The sequence below is a fragment of the Anser anser genome, assembly GCF_964211835.1.
Source record: "Anser anser genome assembly, chromosome: 6".
In the NCBI taxonomy this organism is placed as follows: Eukaryota; Metazoa; Chordata; class Aves; order Anseriformes; family Anatidae; genus Anser; species Anser anser.
The window spans coordinates 21,997,128-22,022,801 of NC_139726.1; the positions used below are offsets into that span (position 1 = coordinate 21,997,128).

General features: G+C 38.8%; 1 protein-coding gene across 1 annotated transcript in view; it reads left to right on the top strand.

Annotated features, from left to right (window-relative positions):
• RAPGEF4 (Rap guanine nucleotide exchange factor 4) overlaps positions 1 to 25,674 on the top strand; it is a 154,033-nt gene that overhangs the window by 62,694 nt on the left and 65,665 nt on the right. Inside the window, 2 exon segments of the mRNA XM_083842534.1 lie at positions 12,424 to 12,496; positions 13,584 to 13,648. Of these exon segments, the coding sequence (XP_083698660.1) occupies positions 12,424 to 12,496; positions 13,584 to 13,648 (138 nt within the window).

The window sequence follows — 25,674 nt, forward strand, 5'->3', positions numbered from 1 at the left end:
GGTCTTACAGTTGGTTGGTTACAGTCTTCTGTCATAACAATTTGTGTGGTTCTTCCACGTAAGTATGATAGCAATAGCTGTGTCCTTTTGAATCTGGTTATATCTAGTTAAACCTCTCTTTGGAATATTAGTTTTTCTTCATTAGTTACCTGCTTTTTTGGTGGTACAGCTTCGGTGCAAGGGTGTGACAAACATCATTTGTTCGGATGGGAGCGTGTTTTCTAAGGCATATAAGGTTCAGCCTTTGGAGGTCTGTCCTAGGAGGGATATCAAAGCAGTGAACGTCTTGTTCTCAGCTATCATACTCTGATTTAATCTTACTTGCTTTATTTGAACAAAAATGCCTGGTGAAGCATCCACATCTTGTATTTAGTTAACTTGTGCCATTCCGCACCTTTTATGCTGTGTCACTTGCCTGCATCCTGCCTCTAAGTGCATTGTGAGCCTTCCTGGATGGTAGGAGGGAGAGGCAGGATCTGACCTGTCATTCTGTGTAGCACCCAGTTGAGCTGATTTCAGGGCTCTGTTGGATAGAGGAGGAGACTGGTTTGGTGTTATATTCTTTTCCTTCCACTCTTATTTTTCCAGAAAGATTGTTATTCGGTTTAGTTCAGTACTTCGCACTTTGCCTCTTGTGAGTTGTCTCCATTTTTTTTTATTCCTCTAGTTTAATTTTTCTCTTCTGGTCATGTGTAGGTTCAGCTTTAACATACCTCTTTTCTGTTGTTTTTTTTTTCCATTTAAGAAAATCTACAGTGCATCTTCATTACCGTGACAACCTGTACATCTCAAATGCTGTTTTAGTCTTCAACATGACAGATCATAGAGAGAACGAAGGCTGATAATAAGGAATAATAATCAGAGCGATGATGTTTTTGTGGTTATATATTGCCCTGTGAAAGAAATTCCCATTCAAAAAAGGAATAGAAACTAAGGCTTCTTAATATGAAACTCCTGCCCACACTGAACTATCAGCCTACTCAAACTAGGCTACTTGCTTGATGTTCAGTCTGAAAAATAACAATCTGAGTAATTTTCAAATGGTAACCAAGTGGATTTAAATTATTTTTACCTGGCTGAATAAATCTGGAAGAAAGTTGCATAATTTCTTTAAACAAGTCACTCCTCAGAGTTTCAGAGAACTTTTGATTATGAGGTGGTTTGGACACTGCTTGGCTTATACTATTTTAAATCCGTTAAAGCTTACATTTTATATCCTATTTTCTTCCGGTTTTGTTTATTATTGATATCATAATGCCATGAGATAAAGAATAACAAACATAAACAGTGTTTCACTATGAAAACCAGAAACTAAGCTTGTGACTAGAAAATTGTTGGAGGCTTGATGTTGTAGTTTGTGCTGTTCATCCGGATCTGCAGAATCTTTAAGCCTAAACTGTCACAAAGGCAACCAGCTTCAATGAGCCTAGATTCTGTCGGTTGTGAAATTACTCAGCTGTTTCAATGACATCAACTGATAAAACTGCTTGCTTTGGTGGCAACAAGAGGCAAGAAGAGAGTTCATTTATTAGGCATATCCATGGGCCACCTCACTTTTTTTTTTTCCTTTCCCTCTTATAGTTAGCTATATTCCCTGAAATCTGTGCACTCGTTGTGATAACTCATCTGTTCAGTGAACTGTGGAGGATCCCTCTAGAGAGTCCTTTCAATTTTTTATGGTTATCTTAGTTTTTTTGTTGTTTCTGAAACCACAGTGTCTAATTAGTTTGAGACAAGCTGTATATAAATTACTAGGACTTCTTGACTTTCCTCCTTTCCAATTAAGAGAGTTCTGTTTAGGCTATGTATTGCACTCACCTCCTACCCATAACTCCTTCCTATCTAAAACATTTTCCCTTCCATCTGTCTTACTAACTTTTCTTTATTTTCAAATATTAAGCTTCCAGTGGGACTTTTTTTCTTGTTTCCCATCCCTACATGCTTCTGATTATCACTGTCCCCTCTTGTCCCAAGGTTTGAAAGTGTTTCTAGGGACGAGGTAAAATGAGTAATGTCACTTCTTGCCTAAAGGATTGCTTGAGAACCCCCCCACAGCAAGATTCAATTGCAGAACAGCATTAGGTGTGAGGGCTTTTTAGACTTGGTGAGGGACTGACTGCTAAATAAGATGTCCATGGTTTGAGGAAGTTGCTTTCTCTGGCTCCAGTCAGAGGAAAAAACCTTAAAAGCCGCCCTATGCAAATAATGCCATTGCATTGCAGAATGTTAATGCAGTTTACCTGATCCCTGTATTATGGCACAGCTGAACCACTGCTACTGTGTGTTTGCATATCGCTTTGATAAAAATCAGTCATTCCAATCCAAATAAGTTTTGGTATCATCAGGTAAGATGATGTCTTGCAAGTCCATCAGAAGAGACTGTGTTTCACAGGACTTTATGGGGAGCCTGAAACATGAGGGCAATGAAATGTTAGACTGTGTATGGCGAAGTAGGCAGTATAACCAAACACTGTGTTAGAAAATAGCTGAAGCATTACGAACTCCAGTGGGGAATTACCATAGGCAGCATCTATTATACTATGCTGTCTAAGCAAGGGACTCCTTTGGATTTGGGAAGTTGAGTCTATAAGAGGTTTGTGCTGGCAGTACCGTCCCAGCGGTGCCGTCGCACTGCCTGCTGACTGAGCTGGGAGGCCTGGGTGTGTTGGGGTCCTGTCAAGTGATACCAGACTGATTATGAGTGGCTTTCTGTGCCGCAATATGCTTATTTCCATGCACCAGGAGGAGTAGACTATGTTCAGTCATACTCCTGGAATTATAATTATTTAGTTTGTCTTTAGGTTTCCCCCTAATTATTTGGTATTATACTTGTTTTGATTTCACAGCAGTGTTGCTGAGAGAGTTGCACAGGCTGCTTTTAAAGCAGCTCACACTGTAATCAAAATAATATTTTTAAAAGCATTGAAGTAAGACTAATGTTATAAAGGAAATTCCCTTGTATATTTACTTATTTGCTTGCATTTACCAAATATCATCATTATTGTTAGGCACAATTGTAGTAGAAACAATCACTTTGGAAGCTGATGCTTGCTTCTGCGAGAAGCAAAGGCACAATGTTAGACTGACCCCACTGAACTCATTAAGAGGTTTATATTGATTTGAGAGGAATTAATATTTAACACAGAGTTTCCTTCCAGATGAAAACAAATTTTAGACCAACATACTTCTGTGCTTGTAGGTAGTAAGTATGAAAAGCTGAGTTCCAAGTCAGCTCACCATTTTGCTTTTTCTTTTCGTTTCAAATCTCCTTGTGAGGGGAGGGAAGAAAATATTTATGTGCAATGGATAAAGCCACTGCTTCATACAGTATCAACATGAGGCCAGTTTAAGTGTCATTTAAGTTGTACATAAAACCTATTTTTAGGGCTTAAGCACTGCACAGACCTTGTGCTGACCTTAAGAATTTCAGTGGAGGAGCATGACTTCAGCCTGTTGTTGGAGCACAGCGTGCCCTGGAAGGTTAGCAGCTTTTTTCTGTCTCAGTGGCACATACCTAGTTCCACATACATTTCTTAAGGTAAAGCCTTCCTCATAACAGTCATGCAAAGATGTATTGAATGTGTGGATCAGGACTTCAGTATTTGGAAGGTGACAGCCTCAGGCTGGAGCAATAACTTGATATAGAGGCTTTTGCTGACTTCTGACTTGTCTAGTACAAAAACTTGTTTTTTGCTTGATATGCAGGTTAGGATATGTGATCAGGAACAAGACACGTATGTTGCTGCAATTCCAGAATTTACTGTTCTGTCAGAGTACTTTAAAAACATAAACCTCTTCCTGGTGTGACCTTTTGTCTCAGCTGAAGCTCTGCTCCAGAAAAATACAAAAGATAATGGAGAAGCACCATATGGAGGACATAATGTAGATGGCAGCTCACAGCTGCCCAGGCAAGGAAATGGCCAATGCCAGCATCGTCTTGTATTTGTAAGTCTCTTATTACATGCCTCTGGTCTTCCTTCTATGCTGCCTTTTTGCATAGTGCACCCAAAGTGTGAGCTCACCTGAAAGAGAGTATCTTTGGTTCCCCAGTCATTACTGTAGTGTATCTGAAAATAGAAGCTGTGACTACCTGAGGGTAAAAGGAAGTCTTCTGTGTGCAGAACTTTCAGAAATTGTTCTCAAAGCATGTTTTCCCTGCACACGGCCCATGAGATGACACCAGATATAGCTCAATCTAAATGTTGTCAGTGTAGGTTTAATGGTTGGCTGTAGTAGTAGAAAAAATGTTAAAATAGTGCATTTTTCTTAGTAGTTCAGCTCTTTTGAAGTCTTATCTGTTGGCTTTGCTAATAAAGATGCGGGTTTACAATTGTTAGCTTTGCAGAAGAGTTTGAAGAGGAGTGAGGTTCCATTCTGCTACTTGCATCATTCAGAAAATTCCAGCTAAAGTGTCATTTTCTGCATCTCTACTACAAGTGATAATGAAAGGGGAAGAAAGGAGAGCACAGTTTGATTTTTCTGATCTTATATTAAGTTTGAAGCAATGCTGCTGACAGACATCATCATCTGATTTTAAAGTGAGCAAATTCAACAGATATCACTGTAAAAGAGTAAATACAGAATTGCATAACGTTCTTTTTCAGCCACTGTTGGCTGAAAACTGAACTTCACGTTGAAGGCAGTTGAATTGTTATATATATGTATTACTATAAATATAGTATTTGTTCTGTGGTTACACAAGTGCAGTAAAAGAAAACACAAATCAGATGGGCTGTTTGTTCTTTTTTCTTTTGTCCTCTTTTAAGTACATGCAATCTTTCCCACCCTTCCAACCAAGTCGCATCTCCACCCAACTGCATTTCCTGAGTGGATTCCTCTAGGAGACAGAATCAGAAGGCTGCATGATGTCATTTCTATATTTAAATTAGATGGAGCAGAATAGGCTGTGTAATTTGTTTAATCATTGCTCATGCTCTAATTTCCTTGGATTTGATTTTTTGCAGTGCAGTCTTATCTTCGGGTTTCTATCTGGTAGCCAAGTCTGCTATTTGGCGTGATTTCAGTGAGCTGGGTGCATTTTTCTTTTCAACTAAAACTCAAGGGGATTCTGTGATCAAGCAAATTCGGCACACGGAGCTTTTCAAGCACGATAAATTGATTTAAGTGGGAATGTGACAGAAAAATATATGGCTCCAAAACAAAGAGATCAAATAAAATCTAAAGCTTAGTTGATTAGAGCCATACAGAAACATTCAGAAGATGGTAAACAGATAAATAAATAGAAAAGATGCAGATTCATCTGCCATTATATAAACTGTACTAATTCTGGGATCAGGATTCAGCAATTTCAGTACAGGCATTTCCTGTATTTATTTTATCTCAATATGACTAAATGGTACTTCAGTTCTGCTATTTCAGGCCTTGTCTATCTCGTTTTAATGACTTGAGTAGACTGACGTGTACAAAACAGTCTCTGTTCAGTAAATTGTGGTAGAATCTTTGCATTTTGTTTTCTCTTCTTCCACTATATATAAAGATTTATATTCTCTGTTGTAGCATTTTATTTTCTAATTTGTCGTTACCCTTTCCTTTAGAAATACTTCAATTCTCTTCCCTTATCTATACGTGGATGATATTCCGGAAATCACAAATGCAAGTACTTAGTAATATTCAGGATTCTTGATATTCTCCATCCCAATATAGGTAGGCAGTTTCTGCATGGAATTCCCCTTTGTACTGAGATAAAAGCACCCCTCAATATCCTGTTGTGCTGTATGTGTGCTTAATGACTTGAAACTGATTTCAAGTGCAGAGATAGGCGGTGAGGTGCACGCAGTCTGTGACATTACAAGTGGAGCACGTGTTCTTGCCGTGCACAAGGAGGCAGACCACCGCAGCCCACACTGGAGGTGAGGTGTTGATCCCATACAGACCCACCTGCAGCAAACACCTAGCTAGGTGGCAGAGACAGGGCCACTGGGCAGCCGGCAGCACCCAGCAAGAAGAGGCAGAGCTCAATGAGGAGGTTGGAGCTGCAGCCCTGAGGGCTTTGCTTTCTCCAAGGGCTCCCAGCCCAAATGGACCCCACTAGGGCTGGGACTGGACCCAATCTTACATGTGGCCCAGACTTGAAACGCATTGTGCTGGGGTCTAGTCCTCTCTTGGTCTGGCTGAGAAGCTGCCGAGGTCGTCTCGCACTGTTGAGCCAGTGTTGTACTTCTGTACAAACCAGTTTCCTTTGATATGACTTGCGTATCTCCTGGTATCGCCACAGGCAGGAGTCACTTTCAGTCAGCAGGATTTCTGATTTTCATTTAATAGGCTGCTGCGTGGTGGTAATGTAACGTGCTTAGTTTCTCTTTGGAGACGGGGAAAAATATTGTGAAGAAGCTTATGGTTTTGTTTTTATTTTCCCCAAAGCAATCATCAGAGTGAAATTCACAAACAGATCTGTGCAACTTTGCCGTGTCATTTGCCTGCCTGGGTTGCTCTCATTACAACCTCACTGAAGAATCAGGTTTTGAGATTTGTGTGTATGGGTTTGTTCTAGAGTGAATTTTGATGTAAATAACACTTTATAAGTAAACGTGGCTCATCCAACAGCGGAGGGAAAAAGCCTGAATATGCAGGCGGGGTGGCTGTGTTACAGCTCGTGGATCAGGGGGGTCAGGTGTCAGCCTGTGCAGACGGCTGGAAGCGGGGACGTGTTCCAGTAAGCAGGCAGGAGACCCAGTGTGAATCCCCGATTACTGTTCAGGTCAGTTACTGTGGTGCTGTTGGGAATTGAAGCTTTAGAGAGCTGATGCTGAGGAGCGAGGTTTGCTTCAAACCCTGTGAGTTTGCTCTTATCCAAGTATGTTTGTAGTTTCTTTTCACTACTGTAATTTAGGGTTTAACAGGAGCGATACGAGTCTTGAGATTACATTATTGCAGCAGCTTTGAATGATGATTTACAATCCAGTGTTAAACAGTCATGGGACAGGTCCTTTTTGAAATATCCAATTTAGGCAGCATTGGCCAGAGATGTGTGGAAATTTTCTGACTAAACTTGCTTAGAAGAAATACACTTATTAATTTGTAAACAGAGTAAGGTAGAATCTGAAAACAGAATTATATCAGAGTTTTCTATGCATCTCAGCACATAATATGGGGCAATAACGAATGAGTGGGGTTTTTTTGCTTTTTTTTTCTTCCCATTTTTAACAAGATTTGGGTAAAAAAAAAAATAACTGACTATGCTTATTGGTTATTTATTTAGTGAAATTCAGTAGGAACATTAGGCACTTTTTATTGGAAAACACTGACGGATAGCAGGCAGATGACCTGAGAATTTTCCTATAAATTAGTTCAGTGAAGAGTGATCTTTAGAGCATCATCTCTAGAGGCAGAGATCTAGACTTTGAGATGACAAGCTGTGCTTGGTTGGGGGTGAAAAGAGGGTCCAGAGATCTTCTGGGGCTCTTTCCATATCTCTCCACATTGTTCTGGAGGAAAGAGAAGAAATGATGCACCGTGCTGAGCTCACAAGGGAGATTATTCATTGCCAAAATGGTATGACTGGCACAACCAACTTGGAGGAAGAACAAAATTGTGCTGAGAGCATCAGTGATCAATTATTTATTATCAAAAGAAAATAGAGAACTGCTGTCAAGCTACAACTTACATCACCCTAGAGAAACCATTAATGGAGTATAGGCAAATAGCACAGAGGATTACAGAACTCAAGTAACAGTCAAAGTAACAACATCTAATAAAGTAGTTACACAAGGTTTTGAAGAATGTGTGTGGGAAGGTCACCTTGATATTTGGCCTAGGATTTCTAGAACTGAAATGAATTATTTTGTTTTACTGTCAAGTCTGCAGGTAATGCAGGTTCTGCCTTGTCATCTTCTCTGCTGCCAGTGGTAGACAGAGTAGGAGGTGGTAGAAGTGCATCTGGTAATTTAGGGTTCAACTGAAGTGATGTGAGTCATGAGGTTATATTATTGGAGCAGCTTCAAACAGTGATTTACTACCCAATGTCAAACAGCCATGGGACAGGTCAGTACATAGTGCCACTACATATTGAGGCTGGGAGTGGGGGAGGTTAAGAGAAGGAAAGAGAAAATAACCTATGTGTTGTGGTTTACAAAACCTTTAGTTTTAGAAGACAGTCGCTTCCAGCCATGTGTAGGTTCACTGTGGCGTGGGGAAGCATTAGACGCCTGACTTCACTCCCCAGTGCTGAGTACCATAACTGTTTGAAGTCCTTATTGAATGGCCCATCAGTTACTCTGCTGACTGGAGAGCTGCTGGACTTGGGGGTGTATCTGGTGTGGAACTTGCATTTAAAACTTTATGCCCAGGTGGGCTTTCCTTCACCTTTTGTGTATTGTTTCTGTCGGTGTGGCGGTTTTGCTATGCAGTGCACATGGAAGAGAACAGAGGCTGCTCTATTTTCTTCACATCTGCCTGGCTTGGTTTGGAGTGCTTGTATTGTATAGACCTCCTGTTTTTGATCTTTCTTTCTCTTTAAACAGGGATTAGATCTTCAATACTTGCAGCAGAAGAGAAGGGATTAACTACTAAGACGTATTTTATACACCTTATGTGCACTAGAAGAATGCATAAGGGATTCAGAGATAGCTTGCACTAGAATTACAGTAATGGCCTTTCTAAACATTATCATATAAAAAATTTACCAGAGTGCATTCATGGTGTAGAAGAAAATCCATTGTAGTCATGAAAACAGCTGAGACTCGTCACCAGCTAACCAATGAGTGGCCTTAAAAACTGTTGATGAAAAAGTTCATCCTCAGTGCCTCCCCAGTGAGGAAAAGTGCTATTGCTTGCTTCCTTCCCTCCCATCCCCTACTGTTCCTTGTCAGCACTCTTCTGTGCTTTAGGCTATATAGCAGGCTATATATAGTGACTGAAAAGGTCATGTTAATTTTTACCACTGCATGGCTATGAGATGGTCAGTAACTGGAAGAAAAAATAGTGTCTTTATTACTTGTGCTGTCAGATTAGATGCAGGAAGCGTCTGATCTTTAAGCTATTGCATGATAGAATTAGTAAATTAGTAGAAATCTGAAGAAAGAGTGAATAGGTCACTGAGTGTAGTTTTAAAACCTGCTGTCATGTTGGATTTACAGAACTTGAAGACTTTTGGTAATAAACAAGCTTATATGATAGCTGTTGTTGTCTTTCATAAAGAAGGCCTTTCCAGAGTTCATACCAACAGTGGAACACATTTTAAGAAGCCTTTTGTAAATATTTATTTGGTAATCTTCAGGGTCATTTTAAATGCCACCTACTTTTACATTTTTACTTGCTGCATTTTCTTTTCATTTACAGACATTGCAGTAATAAGACAGGTCTCACACTCAACATTGTTTTTTCCTCATTATCTCAGCTTTGAGAGAGCTCATGCTTGGAACTTCGTTACTCCATTCAATACTGTGAATCTCTATGTGGTTATTTTCATCATCTTTGCATACTCAGGTTTCCCCATGGACAACATTTCCCAGACTTCTTGACAAATGAGTGTCCTTTGACATTTAGTTTGGCTCATGAGCCGGCACAATTTTAGTTGTAAATTGTACCTCCAATGTCAGTCTGCACCCCATCAAGGTATCTTCATGGGAGACCATGTGTAGGCAGTCATATCAGCCTTCATTTAAGATAACCTGATAGTTTAATTCACGCTGAGGTCCCTTGGAGGAGTCTGAACAACTGAACTTTCTGAGGGTAGGTCCAGAATCGGTGCCTCTTCTGGTAATGCTGGCTGACCTCCTTCACAGGCAGTTCTGCTCACTGGGCTTGCTCTGTCAGTCTCCTTAGTAGACTTACTCCGAGGCAGGGTAGGACCTTCGTGTGGAAGATTACAAAGTTGAGGTCCTTGGCAGCCTACACTTACGCTCTTTGTGGCCCTTGGCATCCTGAGAATGATGTGGGGCTGGATGTGGTTAGGGGCCTCCGCAAACAAAATATCCACAAGTGTTCCTAAAGCTTACAGTACACGAGTGCAAATAATACAGCAGAGTACAAGACTGCATCTACCTTCCCTGCCTATTTGATGAAAATCAGACCTGCATCTAAAGATAGATGTTGTTGTTGTTTTTTAAAAAGGACGAATTCCTAAAATGTGAATAGGGTTCCAGAAACCGTAAAGTGTCGGCTTCTTACAATACCTTTGGGTACCACTGCTTGATGGTGCACAATTGTGCACAGGTTTTTGCAACTGATCCCTTACATTATACAGGGCAGTTACATAAGGGACTAAGAAGAGTTGTCTTTTTAGCAAAAACGTGGAATTGTGCACATTGGGTGCTCAATGTGAAGAGTTTGCATCCGCTTTAAAGTGTTAAATGCAATTATGGCTTATCATGCCTGTAAGACTTCTGCAGGTATTTTTTGTTAAGCTAGGCACCCAAATCTTTTGGAAATTGTATGACGTGTTCTATGCTTCATTTTGTGAGAAGAATAAGCAGGAGAAATACTAGAGAATTAATGAGAAAGGAAACTGCCATGCAGTGTATGACGATTATGAAAGCTGTATAGTAAATGCATACATTTGAAAAGTTAAAAGAAAATTACTATTGTTCTACAATTCAAGTCCCTTATCAAGTTGGATTAAATGTAGACTAATAATGTATTTCTGGGAAAATGCTATTATGGGTAAAACAGAAAAAATAACTGAATATCATCTGAATGATGAGAAAGAACAGGAAAAAAATACCGGATGTAATTTAATTGTATCTTATTCCAAATGAAACATTTCAATTTTCTATTTCTAAACCAGATTTCAAGACCGAGCTCAGTAGAAAATAGGACAAAACATTTATCTACTCTTTGAATAAAATGTTATTTCAGCCCCTTATGATAAGTTTTCCTTTCTTTCATTTTGACAACTGAAATGAGTTTTTTCCCCTGTTTTATGTACATGGTTTATTTATTGAACTGAGAAAATAATTACTTCTTGCGTTCTTCCTCTTGCTGAGTTCCAGGCATAGAACTGGAGGCAGAGTTTGGGAAAGAAAATAAGAGTTTTATCCTCAAATTAAGTAGTATGTATTTTGTGTGACTGACCTGGAATAAAACATAATTTTGCTCCTATGAGTTTTCAGCTGGATTATGGGTGAGATTTAAATAATATGTTACTAAGCTTTAGGATGTAATAGCTTGTCTAAAAATAGGATTGGATTATTTAGATTAATGTAATCTTTGCAGGTTTTGTTATTATTTAGAGTGCAAGACATTCATTCTTCCTTGCTAGAACTGATGAGATTTTCATATCCATCTCCAGAAAAGAAAAAAATGTTAAAAGGATAATTCAAGCATCTGTTAAAATCCAGCAGATAACATTTATGGAGCTGTAGGGATGTTTTCACTTTTTAAAGCAAAGGATAAATCTTTTACATTAAAATTGGACTAAAGGGAAGTTTTCTGCCTCAATTAACATGTGTCCTTAGCTGAATCCTAGATGAATTTCAGCTAGTTGTTTGTTCACGTTCAGCTCACTGCACAACCTATGGATGGCATTACAATTTTGTTTATGCTGATCGTCAGCATCCCTGTTGCACAAGCTTGCTCTGTGACAGATTCGAAAGGGGCATTATAACTGTTTACCCTTAACTATGGCAGTAATCTAGCATGACTGAAAACAGAAATGTCTCATTTATTGAATGATTTGTATGAGATAAAAGGACATTTTTTTTCCTTCGTATTATATTTTAGCTTCTGTGAATTTTTTAAGCCCTAGGCAGAGCTTTGAACCTTATTCATCATGTCACCAGCATTCACTGAAGAAAAATACCAGTCACCAACATCAGTTACAGTCATGTAGTTTACTGTGGTACAAAGGACATTATTTTTACAGTTACAAAATTTCATTTGATACTATAGTATTAGTGTGTATGTATACATAAAGTTGGTGCTGGGTTTGTGTGTTTCATAACCTTGTAGTTTTGAAAAACAAACTTTTGCTTGCTTAGTGTGTTGGAATTAAATGTTTAGTCTTAGCACTAAATCCTGTATGTTTTAAATCTGGTACCAAAATTGTAGTGGTATGTGAGTCTTATGAATTCTTAGTTCACAGCTTCATCTCCATTCATACAATAAAACAGCTTTCTAGCTTGAGTTTAGCTGAGTAGTGTAATTTCAAACGAGCTTTAAAACAGCCTTTATGGGAAATCACACAAGTACAATATTGATTTACTAGAACCCTCAAAGTCATGCTTTGGGGAAGATCAAGGAGGGAACTCTTTTAGCACAACTTTTGATAAAGTAAAGACAGAGTGCTCAAATCAAGAAAGCTGGTCTTGTAGCATTAAGAGTAAAAGACATCTGACTGGCTCAGTCATAGATTGTTTATATGCATCTGAAGCACAAGGCAGCAGACACAAATGTACATACCACATTATCCATCTGTACTGACTTACATATCTGTACCTGACGGAATTTGCCATTGCTGTCTTCCAGAAATATCGACAGTATATGTCTGGACTTCTCACTCCTCCTTATGGTGTTATGGAAACTGGCTCCAACAATGACAGTAAGTATGAGGAGGTAGAAATCAAATGCTAGAAAAAATATAAAGAGAAGAAAAAGGAGTAATGAAAGTCCTCTGTTTTGGGGTGTGGAAATTAATATATTAAATTCAATTCACCATTACCACTATATTAATATTCCATAGAGGAGGAAATAGTTTGGAACTTGCTTGATTGCATTCCTAACTGCATACAACCGCACACAGAGCTGTGCACAAATTTGCACCGTGGGACTGTCCTCTTGACTAAAACATACTGTATTATGTTGCATAAAATTTAACTGGTTGTAGATGGTATATGAATTCTATGGAATGCAGCCATGAGTCCTGCTAGTAAAATGAATTTAACAAACAGAGTAATTTATTTTATTTTTTTTTAAGTTAGGTTGCGCTACTCTGCTTCCTTGGGAACTTGGGTTCATGTTGGGACACACAAACTGCACTAAACGTGCTGCTATCTGACCTTAGTTGCATAGGTAAATAAGTTTGGGTATGGCTTTGTGTCATGAGAGCCTATCAAACCGTGGGATAATGGTGTAGACATGAATCCAAGGGCAGCCTTTGGAATGCATCACTTCTGTAAATCAAGGTATTTTTGTTTAGTTGCCGGAGAATTATTTAGGCAACAGCCAGGATGATGTCTCATGGCCTACAGTCATGTCTGTAAATTTTGGGTAATATGCTATGCTACATTATTGTTTCACAAATAGAGTATATTGATTACATAACATAACTGTGCTAGGAAGTGCAAACACAGTGACACATTTGAATTCCAGGTATTAAAACACAGGTAGTGGTAAAAGAAAAAAAAAATATAACTAATTCCTGTATACATGTTTAAATTATTTACTTGTGAGACAGTACTACTTCTAACAAACTGTGTTTATAGCATTTTACATAAGTTAACTTTCTTTTTCATGTTCCTAAGAGAAGAAAAACTGCCTAAATAAATGTTTTGCACTTTACACATTCATCTATGATTTTTTTCAAAGTATAAAAAAGGCAAATTGCTTATTCCATTAATAAATCTTTCTTTTGTTACTTAAAGTATGTATAGTATTTATTTATTTTCTGTATTCTATCCTTTCTTTAGGAATGCCAGATAAGGACAGTATGTCAGGCAGCTCTCTTTGCCAAGTCTCTAAAAACTGTAATAAGGTAAATTACATCTATTTTTGCCTTTGGGTTTTGGTGGGGGGCTTTTTGGTAATAAAAAAAAAAAGCAGTAGTACAGCATGAAATTGAAAAGAACCAGGTGAAAATGTGAAGTATATGATTGATGCAAGTGCAGTATACAAGTTATAAGGATTCTTTAGAGATTTTATTATAAAACTAGAGAAAGCAAAGTGCTGCTGTTGAAGTTTGTGTCACAATTTGATTGTCATCGTTATGTAAGGAACATGGTGAGGGTGAGAAAGAAAGGTATCCCTGTGACAAGACCCAGTACATAGCCAATGGATCATAAAATTCATAGTTAAGTCCTGTTTGAAGGCTAAACTGAGTCTTAGCTGATGCATAAACATCATTCTGGCCTTTTGTATGGGGTGAATTTTCTCCGGTGTTCAGAGAGCAGCTTTACATCCCAGGTGCCCCTTGTAAAAAGTTCTGTTCCTTTGGTCTCAGCACATCACATCAGGACCGGCATGAAAGAACTCATGAATATTGCTATGCTGGCATTAAAGTGATTATAATAGTTGGAAGAAATAGTATCAGGCATTGCTGCGAAGGTTCAGAATTTTTAGACTTTTTTTATGGTGGGAGTAGAAAAGTTACAGTAATACACAGTTGCTTGGATGCCTCCTTTCTATATTTGGGAGTTTAATTAGATGGATTTGTGTGATGTCTTTAAAAGGTTAAAGGATTTTTTTTTTGTTACATAAAAAACATCTCTTGACAGCAGATAAAGACAATGAATATTTTAGCGTTTCCTTAATGCGAAAATAACTACTTCCACCTCTCCCTGTCTGTCTGTCCTGCTTCCTCAAGGGTACTGACCTTTCTTAATTGTCACCTTTAGCCTTTATTAAATGTATAAATGTAACACTATGCAGTTCCTTTTTCTAGAATCTTATTCACTAATGCTGTATCACTTCCTGACAGCCTTACCCTATATGAAAATAAACATTTTTCCATGCACTAAGTAATGATTCTTAGATACTTTGTATCTTTTGCTCTCTAAGCATTTTACAAACTTTAAGTGCTTCTCTAAGATGTTGGCATTTCAAAGCCTTGAAATACATAAGTGCATAAGAGTTAAGACAGATCAGGGGTCTTGTTTGACCCCTCAATGAAAGTACCAGGTGTAGAATCCAAACTAAAAGACGTTTTATTTTCTGAAGCGGGTAGAGGTAACAAGATAAAAACATCCCGGGCTGTCCTAGAAGGTGATATTTCCCCATAAATGGGTAGTGATGCTCAGCTAAGGAGCATATGTGCTTTCAGGTCCAAAGTATTTTAGAAACTGGGCAAAGTTTTGTGATTAATATTGCTGCCAGTAGCTTGGCTTTTCTAGCACAAGAGGACTTATTACACAAAGTAACCTTCACCTGTGTAGGAGACGGAACTTGGCTGGGACAGGCTCAAACTGTTCAATGACTTTAACAAGAATAAGGTCCTTCGCAAACCATGTTAACTTCCTTTCCAAGACACACAAAAAACAGCCATCCTTCACCCTCCCACATTCTGTAGACATTTCAGTGGAGAGAAGCTGAGAGAGTAAATATGTGACAGATGCTCGTCACCTTGCTTCATCCCGGAGGATCTCAGATTGTCCCATGACAAATGTGGCAGAACCTACACAGCATAGAAATGGTTCATGAATCCTAGTTCTGATTTTGCCATATGGCCATAGTTTTCTCCAGTTACGTCAAACGAAAGGTAAGTGCAACAGAAATACTTGCATAGTTTGTTTATTGTGTGCAAGCTTCATTCCTGCAGTTTAAAACTGTACAACTGTTACAGTGCTTACACAACATGTAGATCTTCACGTCCTGCTCTTTTGAATGATCTGAGAGATACTGGGATTGCAGGGCCAAATTCCTAGAAGTGTTGCCAGCTATTTGAAATACAAAGTAACAGGATACCAGAAAAGAGCCCTGAATTTGTGTATTTTATGTGCTTTGTATGTTCTATGGTTATATATGGCTGCAGAAATAGCTACTGCATTGGGACAGGCATTAATCAAGGGAGAGGGTAGTGTTTGCAGGTCATCTTTCAATTATTTTATATCTTCATATGGATAAAATGAGGCCTGTAGGACTGCCCCCCTCCCCCTTACAGAGGGGCCCGCAGGCTATTCTGTAATGGCCAGACAAAGACTGAGTGAGGACCTTTCTGAAATTGAGAAAGTTCCTCAAAATCTTTCATGTGGTAAGAAAACATGACGCTCTTAGAAGGAGATAACATAATTTCTTCAGAATTTCTAGTCATAATGATACATTTATATATTTTTGTTTGTTTTAGTTTCCCAGGAAAGTTTATATCTATAAATAATTCGCTTCAAATGAAATCAAATATATTCCTCTCTTGAAATATGAGATGTATGTTTTTCTCTTTTAGCTTGTGCTGAGCCTTTTATAAGGACTGTAATAGATGATTTTCCATATTTGCTAATTATTTTCATAGCTTAATTTTTTTCTCTTGTCACATCTATTATATTTCTGATGAGTAACACAAGATTTTTCTTTTAATGTATGCCTTGAAATTTTCTCACCATATGGGGATGTTTGGTTTTCCTAGTTTGTTAAAATCTATTAAAAATATCTATTTGGAAAAGGCAGCAAAGAGATTTTCTTTTACCAAACAAGAATTCATTTGCATTTAGGGTTACATTATTGCACATCATTTAATGCAATATAGCAGTTAAATTGAGCATAAAATACCGAGACAGAGTATGTTGCAGCCCTCAGTTATATTTTGAGAAATGGAAACAGAATCAAATTTAAGCCATCTTACATAAGGGAAAATAACACAGCATCTGTCTTTTTAACTAGTCAGTCTAATATCTGTGCAATGGTCTCACTAGCTCCAGTTTTTGAAAATTCTGATGGAACAGGTCTGGATGTAACTGGATCTGCTAGGTGAATATAACCATAAAGCCAAAATGACAAAATCAATAATAATTTCAAATACATTTTTGGAAAAGATACAGAAGAGTACTTAGAAGGCAGGGGAGGTTGGGCTCCAGCATGCAGACAGAATAGGCAGTGGTTATGTCTTCATATGTTACCAGCAGAGCTGGCAGCAGGGTTGCGTGGTTGTTCCCACTACAAGATCCTGTTTTTACAATTTGGCCAGTTTCTCACTGTTTAGGCTGAGTTTTTCACGCTGAGAGTTTGCTTCTGGCTGATTTTTAAACTGAAATGGATCGAACCTCTCTGACATTGAGGTTGAGGGAAAATACGTAGCACATGTTAAATAGCTTTTCCCGGTGATACACTAGCAATCCTGTCCTTTGGCTAGGAGCTTGACACTTAGGGCTTGTTCTGGCAGAAAGGAGTGCCATTTGTGACTCCCTATGGCTAAAATAAGCCATATTGTTAAGCCTTGAAAAATCTGTTGAAACAGGCTCACTAGAGGCATGTTAGAGTTAACCGCTAGCTTTTGCACACAGGCTGTGTGCATTGTGTGTGCAGTATTCCCAAACTACACCTTTGGTCCTGTGCTGCTAGGGCATTACTGTGTTGATGCTTAGCAGTATGTTTTCTCTTGCAGTTGTTCATTCTAGTTGTTAGAGTAACATTTTGATTATTACTAAGCCACAGACTGTAACTGAAAATGACGGTTGTCTCCCCTGTGCTTTTACACCCTCTACCGGTGCCCAAGTAGCAAATGAGTAAAGAAACAGTCTGTTCTTCTCTGGAGACATGAGGTAAATGATGGGTTTAAAGTAGAGAACAGCACATTGCCAAACAGAGCTGTAGAGACACAGGAATGAATGTAGGTAAGAACAGAGGACTGATCCATGGAGAGCTTGAAGCTCCAGTCTACTGCAGAGCTTGGTGCTGTGAGTGTATTTTTTCTGCTGTCAGTAAATGTCTGAAACTCCTTTGCAAGCTCTGCCTATGAGATGCCAGGAACAATCTACAGAAGGAGTAAAACTCTGTGACTAATGACAATTACTCTATTTATTCAAGTGGTTGATAGTCAAACCGTTCTAACCGTGCTAATACATAAGTTTTATGTTGTTTTCTGTAATGGAATCTCAATATTGCAGTTTGCTAAAAGAATCCCCAAATCCTCAAGAAACTACACACAAATTCTGCATGAAAGGAAAGCTGAAAAATGAAGTGCTTGAAAACAGAGAATTTCAAGAGTGAAGGCTGACTGAGCAGTGTTAATGAAGTCCTCTTATCCATGTTTGTTATGGTATGGACTTCAATTCTTTGTGTTTGTTATGGTACAGACTTTGATTACCTGCTCACATACATTTTTTCTGTAGCACACTCAAACAACAACACTCAAACTAAAACAACATCTCACTTCAAAAACCATGATAGTTTTCTTTTTGTACAACTTAATCTCCATGACTACTTAAAAAAAAAAAAGCTACATAAATGTGCCATCTTTTGTTGAAAGCGTGCATCCTGAAAGGAGGAAAGTACGTCTTCATATCCTTTGTACTGAAGAAAATATACTGAACACAGAAAATGTAAGCAGATTAAGTTGTGCAAATTCAAGCTGTTATTCTTGATATCAGGTGAAGAATATATATATCTATTTTTCTGAAATCTCTTGTTTTATTTCCTTTATCTTCCCTGTATTGTCTTTAGGTTTCTATTGTGATAAAAAGCTGCAGGAGCTCCCTCTAGTGCACGAAGTAATATTCAGAAAACACATGTATCAAGTTTGTAAAGCTTACAGGCTGGAACATCCCCTTTGTGTTTTTAATGTGATGACTTCAAATTCTCTAGACTGGAAGCTTATTGGAAGTGGTTTATTTGAAGCTATTTTGTATAGTACAGCTTCTGTAGGAGGTGCTGAAATACTTATCTGAAAGCCACGTTTTTATCCATCTTCTTCCCTAGTTAATTTGATGTGATAAAATGTAGATCAGTGTTTTTGTTTGTTTTTACTGAACTTCCATTAAGGCGTAGGTGCCATTCTGATTTCTTTGCATTTATATAATTGGAATGATTGTGAAAACCTGATTTACTATTTTATCAACTCTAAGTGCATTTAATAAAAATATATCTAAGATCCTTCAGTTGACAGAGAAGGACATAATCTATGTGTTAATTCTTAAAATATTGCCATTTTCAACATCGCCAGGACAATGAATATTCACTTATTTCAATTTTCAAGCACTCAAGCTCTGGGCGTTTGAAAGTATATTGTTTGTGAAGGTGACATTACAATTCACTAGTTGCAGCCTTGAAGAGCCCATGCAAGACACCAGTAATAATCATGTTCATTCACCAAATTAGCTACTATAGCAATAAACACAATAATTTCACTTCTGATTTCCCTATATTTCAATTTACTTTTCCCAGATGACTGAGGAGAAAGCTTATCTTTTAACGTATTCAGTAGAATGTCAAATGTGGAATTTGATAGACCATTAGCAGAATGCTAAGGGAAATGTTTAACATGCTCATGAAATTTGGAGACTACAAGGCTGAATAAAAAGAAAGAGCAGGAACGCAGGCAGTGTTCTAGCAAGATTGTAGGTGCAATGGCAAGGTATTTGTTTGTAAGTGGTAACGTCTCCAACATTCACATGAAAACTGTTATAACAGTTTATTTTCCATGTGCATGGTTTGTATAACTGTCCAACAATGAGACTGTATTAATTCCTAGCGTATCCTGGGTTCCATTCAAGAGCCTGTTGTCCTATATAATGTTAGCATAGCATTAAAAAAAAAAATCCCTTTCATTTTCTGTTTTAAAGTGGTTGCATAAAAGCACTATGTGCAAATATTTCCAAGTAATGTCTTCATGCAGTCCTAACTACTGATTACTTTCAGAGACCTCTCTGAAATTTTTGCACGATTTTTGCATAAATGAAAGTAATATGCTTAGAGGTCTGTTCAAGTTCTTCATTTTGCTCTGAGTGGAGGTGCTCAGGGTTCAATCATTGTCACAGCTTGTAACAATTTGGCTAGTGCAGAGGCTGTGCATATAGTCCCTGGCAATGAGTCACATGGTGACAGCATATGGCAGGAGAGATAACAAAGACAGAAGTGTGAGATGAGTAGGAGTCTGTGACAAATACATTTTTCATACGTTAGTGATGAACTTCATCATGAAAAATGAGAAGGTCTGTATGTCATCAGAGCTCTTTAATGTCAACAAAATTGTTAGTAGGGCTGCAGGTTTACATAAGCAGGTTTTGCATAAGCTAAATTGTTGCAGAACCACCAGGGAAGGTTTTGGGACATCACTGTCTCCAGTTCCAGACATGTGGAGATGATGTACAGCTGTAGGCCTCCCTTCCAAACACCAGCATGAATAGCGATGCCTCAAAGAAAAGCTTGCACCGCCTCATCTTCTGTTATCCAATTCAGCTGTCTGATGATCTGTAAAATATCCGTGATCCATGATTTCATTGTGTATTCTGAATTCTGGAGACCCTAATGGCAGTTTCTATTGGAAACCATTTCTTCTGCTGTAGCTAATCATATAATTGAGCTTCAATCTGACCAAGAGAGAACTAGCCAGAGTAGTCCCAGAATGAAACCTACAGTTGTGATTAGTGATTCTCATTTGATCTATAACAATACCAGAATAAATAGCATTGTAGAGGAGAAACAAAAGACAAAAACCAGAATCCTTGGTCCAAACTGCTGCACTTTTACCAGCATACATATCAGAATAACTTAATTTCTGTTCATCACATACTTGATCCCTGGTCTTTTAAGCCCTTCTGTGAATTTGGAAGAAAAAAATACAAAACTTTCTTTTTGCAATGAGGAGTTTTCACTGTGATGGCCCTAAGGACAGCTCTAGGGATAAACAGAGCTGGCTACAATGACAATGAGATTGGTAAGAGAGAGGCAAGACTTCTCTTGGTAGATGAGTTACATACTTGGTAGATGAGGGTAGAATTTTGCAATCTATACGTCCTAAATAAATCATTTTATTTTAAATTTTGTTCTCATTTTCAAAAAGCAGTAACAACACTGGACTAGGATTAAATATGTCTAGGCATATTTCAGTTTTAAAATATAAGCTAATTGCCACATATATCTTGAGAGAAGATAATGGGAAAAATCATGAATAATACCCGATAGTACAGCACAGTCGTGTTGTCAGCACCTGAAGACAGAGCTTCTCTTTTCAATCACAACTGCAGAACATTCCTGGAATAACCACTGCCTATTGCTCAGGAATGGAAAACTAAGCTTGGAAAATCTAAGCTTGTTTGTTTGTCAGCCTTTGTTGCAAACTGTGTGTATCCTAAAGCCTTGCAATTCTGTTTTGTTCTGGGTGCTGTGATAGAAAGGAGAGAAGGCCTCTACTCCAGAGACCTTGCAGTCACAGGTAAGATGGAGTGGCTGTCAGATAGAAAGGTGCTGGTTGCCTCATAACATTGTAAGGCATAGGGTTCACATGTGTGCCTACAGTTCAGCTGTGTTTCCTTACAGGGGCTTTCTGTCATCAGTCCTTGACGTGATCATCCTAGGGGACACGGAGTGGCTGGAACAAATTCAGAAATCAATAGACAAATGAAAAACTAAGTGGTACATATTTCTTTGATGTAGTGTTTGAAGGGAATCTAACTCACAATTTCCATTTGTCAGAGTAGCAATGCTGAATAAGAACAGTAAGCAAGTACTCAGCTCCTCCCTGGGTAACCTTCTCCCCATAGTAGGATTACAGAGGTGCTTGGGGGGCAATGTGGGAAGGCAATTTGGCTCTAGAGACATTTTCCTTTTCTTGGAAGGAAGTGTGTTTTCCCACCTCTTGCCTAGTTGAATGAGTATTATAGTTTAGATAAATAAAATACAGTGAATAAAGAAAAAATAAAAAATTCCTAGAAGATGCTAGAATTTGTAGAACACTGAATATTGCGAAGCAGCTATGGGAAGTTCTTTCAAAATGAAAAATCACTCTTACTTTCACTTGTGTGCAGAAAAATAGCATGTTGCCTCGCCTGCCAGTGCTGGCAAGGGCAGTCTGATAATATATACCGTGGAGTCACATTTGATGACTCTTGCTCCTTGGCTGTGTCTTCTGTGTGATTCTGTCCCAACCCATAAAAACATGCACATATGCTCCATTTATCTCTTGCAATTGAAAGGCAGAAAGAGTGGGTAATTATACTGAGAAAAAAAGATAGTCCTTTTCAAGGTTCATGTCTTCAGACAAGTCAAGCGTATACAAGTAACACATTTGGCACTTATATTTGAAACAGCAAAATGAATTTTTTGAATCTTGTAATTATTTTCTCAAGTTTGGCAGAAAAATTGGATCAGGGATCTTAAAATCAGATTCCATATAGTCATTCATATCATCACTCACAGAGCATTTTGACTTCTTTTCCTACAAAGCATGCAGGAAATTAGTATTCCAGAAAGTCAAATATAGTTCTGAGTCAGTAAGAAGTAATCAATGTGTCTGATCTGATCATTTAGCAGCATCTTTTTATAGTTGAGTACAGATGACAAAAATTTGAGAGGTTAATAAATGGTGGAGAAAAGTAAGCTATCCAGTGACTTTGTTTTTCTTTTTGTGTTACTGGGACATGAGCCTGGAGCCCATTGTAGTGGCTCCACACAGAGTACCACCACCAAAATACGTTTGGTCTGTGGTGCTCAGTTAGAGCCATTCTGAATGAGAAATGCTGAAGCAAAAATGTCAGATATCTACAACAGAGCTGAAAATGTAATTGGACCATTATTTCCAGTGATTGTTAAAAGCAAGTACTGTTCAGGTATTTAAAGATTTATGATTTATGACTTTTCATTATTTATTCCTTTTGTAAATTTCCTTCTGGAAGAAAGCTTGGCACAAGAATGTGAACGTTTGATCTGTGTGTTTTATCATCAGTGATGCAGCTGTCTTAAAATTAAAGATAGCAGTTAGTGAGGAAATAGGAATACACATAGCTGACTTGGCTAGCAGATAAATGAAAAGAATACATAATTTAGGTTCCAAAATAAGAATGCAAAAAAAAGCATACTTCTAATACCAGTTGTTAATACTGCTGCTAATTAGGTTTACTCAGTCACACTTGTTTTCATCTTAGGAAATGATCTTATATAAACAATTTGTGTAATAACCTTAAATATGAACTGGATGGAGAAAGAGCCAGTAACTTAATGGGGAGAACTATGGTTAAGACTTCGTAGTAACTGGACCTCCCAGTACTGCTTTGCCCACTCTCCCTCTTTTTAAGGTAGCTGACTTCAAAAGCATGAATCTGAGGAGGCATATAGAAGCATCTTCGTTTGTGCCGCTCTCTTCCCTCATAGCCTTTTGCACAGTGGCACAGCTGTTTACTTCTCCTCTGAACCTGAACCCATTTTCTGGCCCAGTCCACCCGTGAGCCCGATGAATGCCAGCAGTGGCACTAGGGGAAGGGGCAGGAGCGGGTGGCTGGGAAGTAGTACAGCGGTGGGAGCAGCAGATCCTGCCCAGGGAGAACCGCGGTGCTGTGGCCGCCCTTCCATGGCAGCTCCTGGTGACCTGTGCCGGGACTGTGGGGCCTGTTGCCTTCTCGCTGCGTCTGGCTGCATGGGCCCTCTTCTCAGTCATGCTGATGCTCCTGCCTGCCCTGTGGTAAGGGAGCAGAACTGTCAGAAGCATGTCAACTTTTTCTTCTGAGCTTAATTTTCTGCTGTTTAAGCTGAAAATTAGCTTCCTGGCCAGCGCCAGAACAAGCCATGGGACAGCCTGGATGTGGGGTTCAAGGAGGGGCCGGACCACAGCAGTCGTGCTTAAGGCTGCTGTGATGTCTGAGGCCTTAGATGTCTAACCTCCGCACAAAGTGCTGCCAGGTCTCTCAGCTATGGCCTGTGAGAATCCCTCCTGCCTCAAACCTGGCGTCTCTGCCACCCTTCTTCAGCTGCCGGGAGAGGGGCAACAGTCAGGGCTTCTTTTGTCAGGCCATCTTGCAGCACTGTTGCAATTCACTGCTAAATCACTAATGAACCTGTATGGTTTCAGTCTCCTGTGACTAAATACAGATTTGTGTGATGTCTTCCTGTTTTGGACATAAGATACACGTGCAGAACCAGGCAAATATTTGTTCACCTGTCCCTCCCTACTCTTAGGTTGTCTTAATTGTGTTCAGAGCCAGTCTAGATTGGGGATTGTGGTCTACAAACTGCTGGACTCTGGCAGCTATTTCAAATGAATAAGCGAAATGGATCCAGGAGAAGCTTTTTTTTTTGCTAGCTGCACAAGGGTCCACAAGGTAAAACAGACTCATGCCCCTTCCCCCCACCCCCTCTTTTTTTCCCCCAATTCAGTTCACAGTCACCAGATCTCAGTTTCTGCAGATTCCGGAGGAACATTGGAAAAAAGCCTCTTGACGAAACTGTAAAAGTAAGGCTTCTGGTATTCCTTTTCCCATAAACATATAGCCACTGCTCCACAGCAGTCATAGGCCTCTCTGTGTAATAGAGTGGCTCTTCTGTCTTCCTGAGATAGTGGTCCAAACGGGGAGAAGGAGGTGGGAGAAGGAAACCAGGAGGTTGCCTGAACACTACTCAGTGTGCTCAGTTTCTTCAGCATTACAGTCGATGTTCTTGAAAGATTGTCTTTTGTCTGGCTTTTCTGCTGTGAAGTTTGGGGTAGAGAGCATGGACTGCTGCCTGGAAAGAGCTGCGTGACCTTGTGGCACTATAGATACATGGCAATCCCTCTGGGAGGATGTACCTCTCTTTCCCCAAGATAGCCTCTTAGATTGTCATGGAGAAGCTGAAGACTCCTATGTTATTGCAGAAATGATTGATTTTTTGAAGACAAACAAATCTGTGTGAATACACTAGGTGTGTTCAGTATTTCCAGGCAAGCTGGTTTGGATTGCAGTTATTAAATTTCTCCTGTAATAGCAAGCATTAACTGTTCATCTTCACACTATGATTTGCTTAACCTAATACAGCAGTCCTTATCTTTTATACAGCCCACAAAGGTCTTCACTAAAGAGTCAATTAAGCCAAAGAAGATTTGAAGATTATATGTAAAAGGAGGTGAGTGGTTGAGAGATTGCAGGGACAGAATTTCAGTTGGACAAAGCAGTATTTTTAGCAGTGATGTGAAAATTAATACCAACATTAAGGGGTAATAGGAGAAAGGGGATAGATTACAAAATGATACAATAGATCCCTTTCCATTTGTCAAGGACAGGGTTGGTTCTGTGATATCCCTAAAAGCCAGACATCACAGAATTTACAGAGCTTGGGCTACATACTGAGAGAGGTAAAAAGAGGTCATTTCTTTCAGAAACATACTGTGGTGGATTGGGATGTAAAGAGATGGGGTTAGCCAGGGAAAATGTCAGGTGGAGTAATTTCATCTCTCTGTATTAGTCTTGGATTAATTATTGCAGTGTTCTGTGAGCTTTTGTGGAGACATTTTTTTTTCTCAAGTTGCAATAAATATCCATTTAGCAACAGAAGCAGCCCAGAATATGCTTAGAGATGCCTGTCCTTAGCTAGTTATCAGGGAAGACATGCTGAAATTCACAACAATGAAAACAAATGTGAATAGGCCTGGTTTAAACAGTAGCAAGTTAGGCAGTTGCAAGCTCTGTAGGAAGTTAGGAGGGAAGAAGCAAATTTACAAAAACGAAATCTTTATTATTCTCCAGTTCTAATTATGTCTTGCTCAGATTGGCAGGAATAGCTAGTATTATTCTTTTATTGTTTTCTTGGGGAATACTTACTGTTCACACAGATGTGCATTAGCTCATTTGTATTTTATTTACTGATTATTCCAAGTGTATTATGGAATTAATATGAAAAACAGGGCATATTAATCCATATTTTTCAGATCTAATGATGTGATTCCAAGTGCCTTTGTATGTTCTTAATCAATACAATTACTGCTAGTGAAGTATCAGAATGACACTGAATTAACTGATTGTATGTACAGCAGTTACGAGTTTCATTTTGTGCTGGTTAAATGTGTTGAGACCACAATTAGGTTTTGCTGTAAAAGGAAAGTTCCTCCTTACCCTTTATAGCCAATACTTCCTCCCTGAATTTATGCTGTTGGACTTTTCCTGTTGCTGAGTC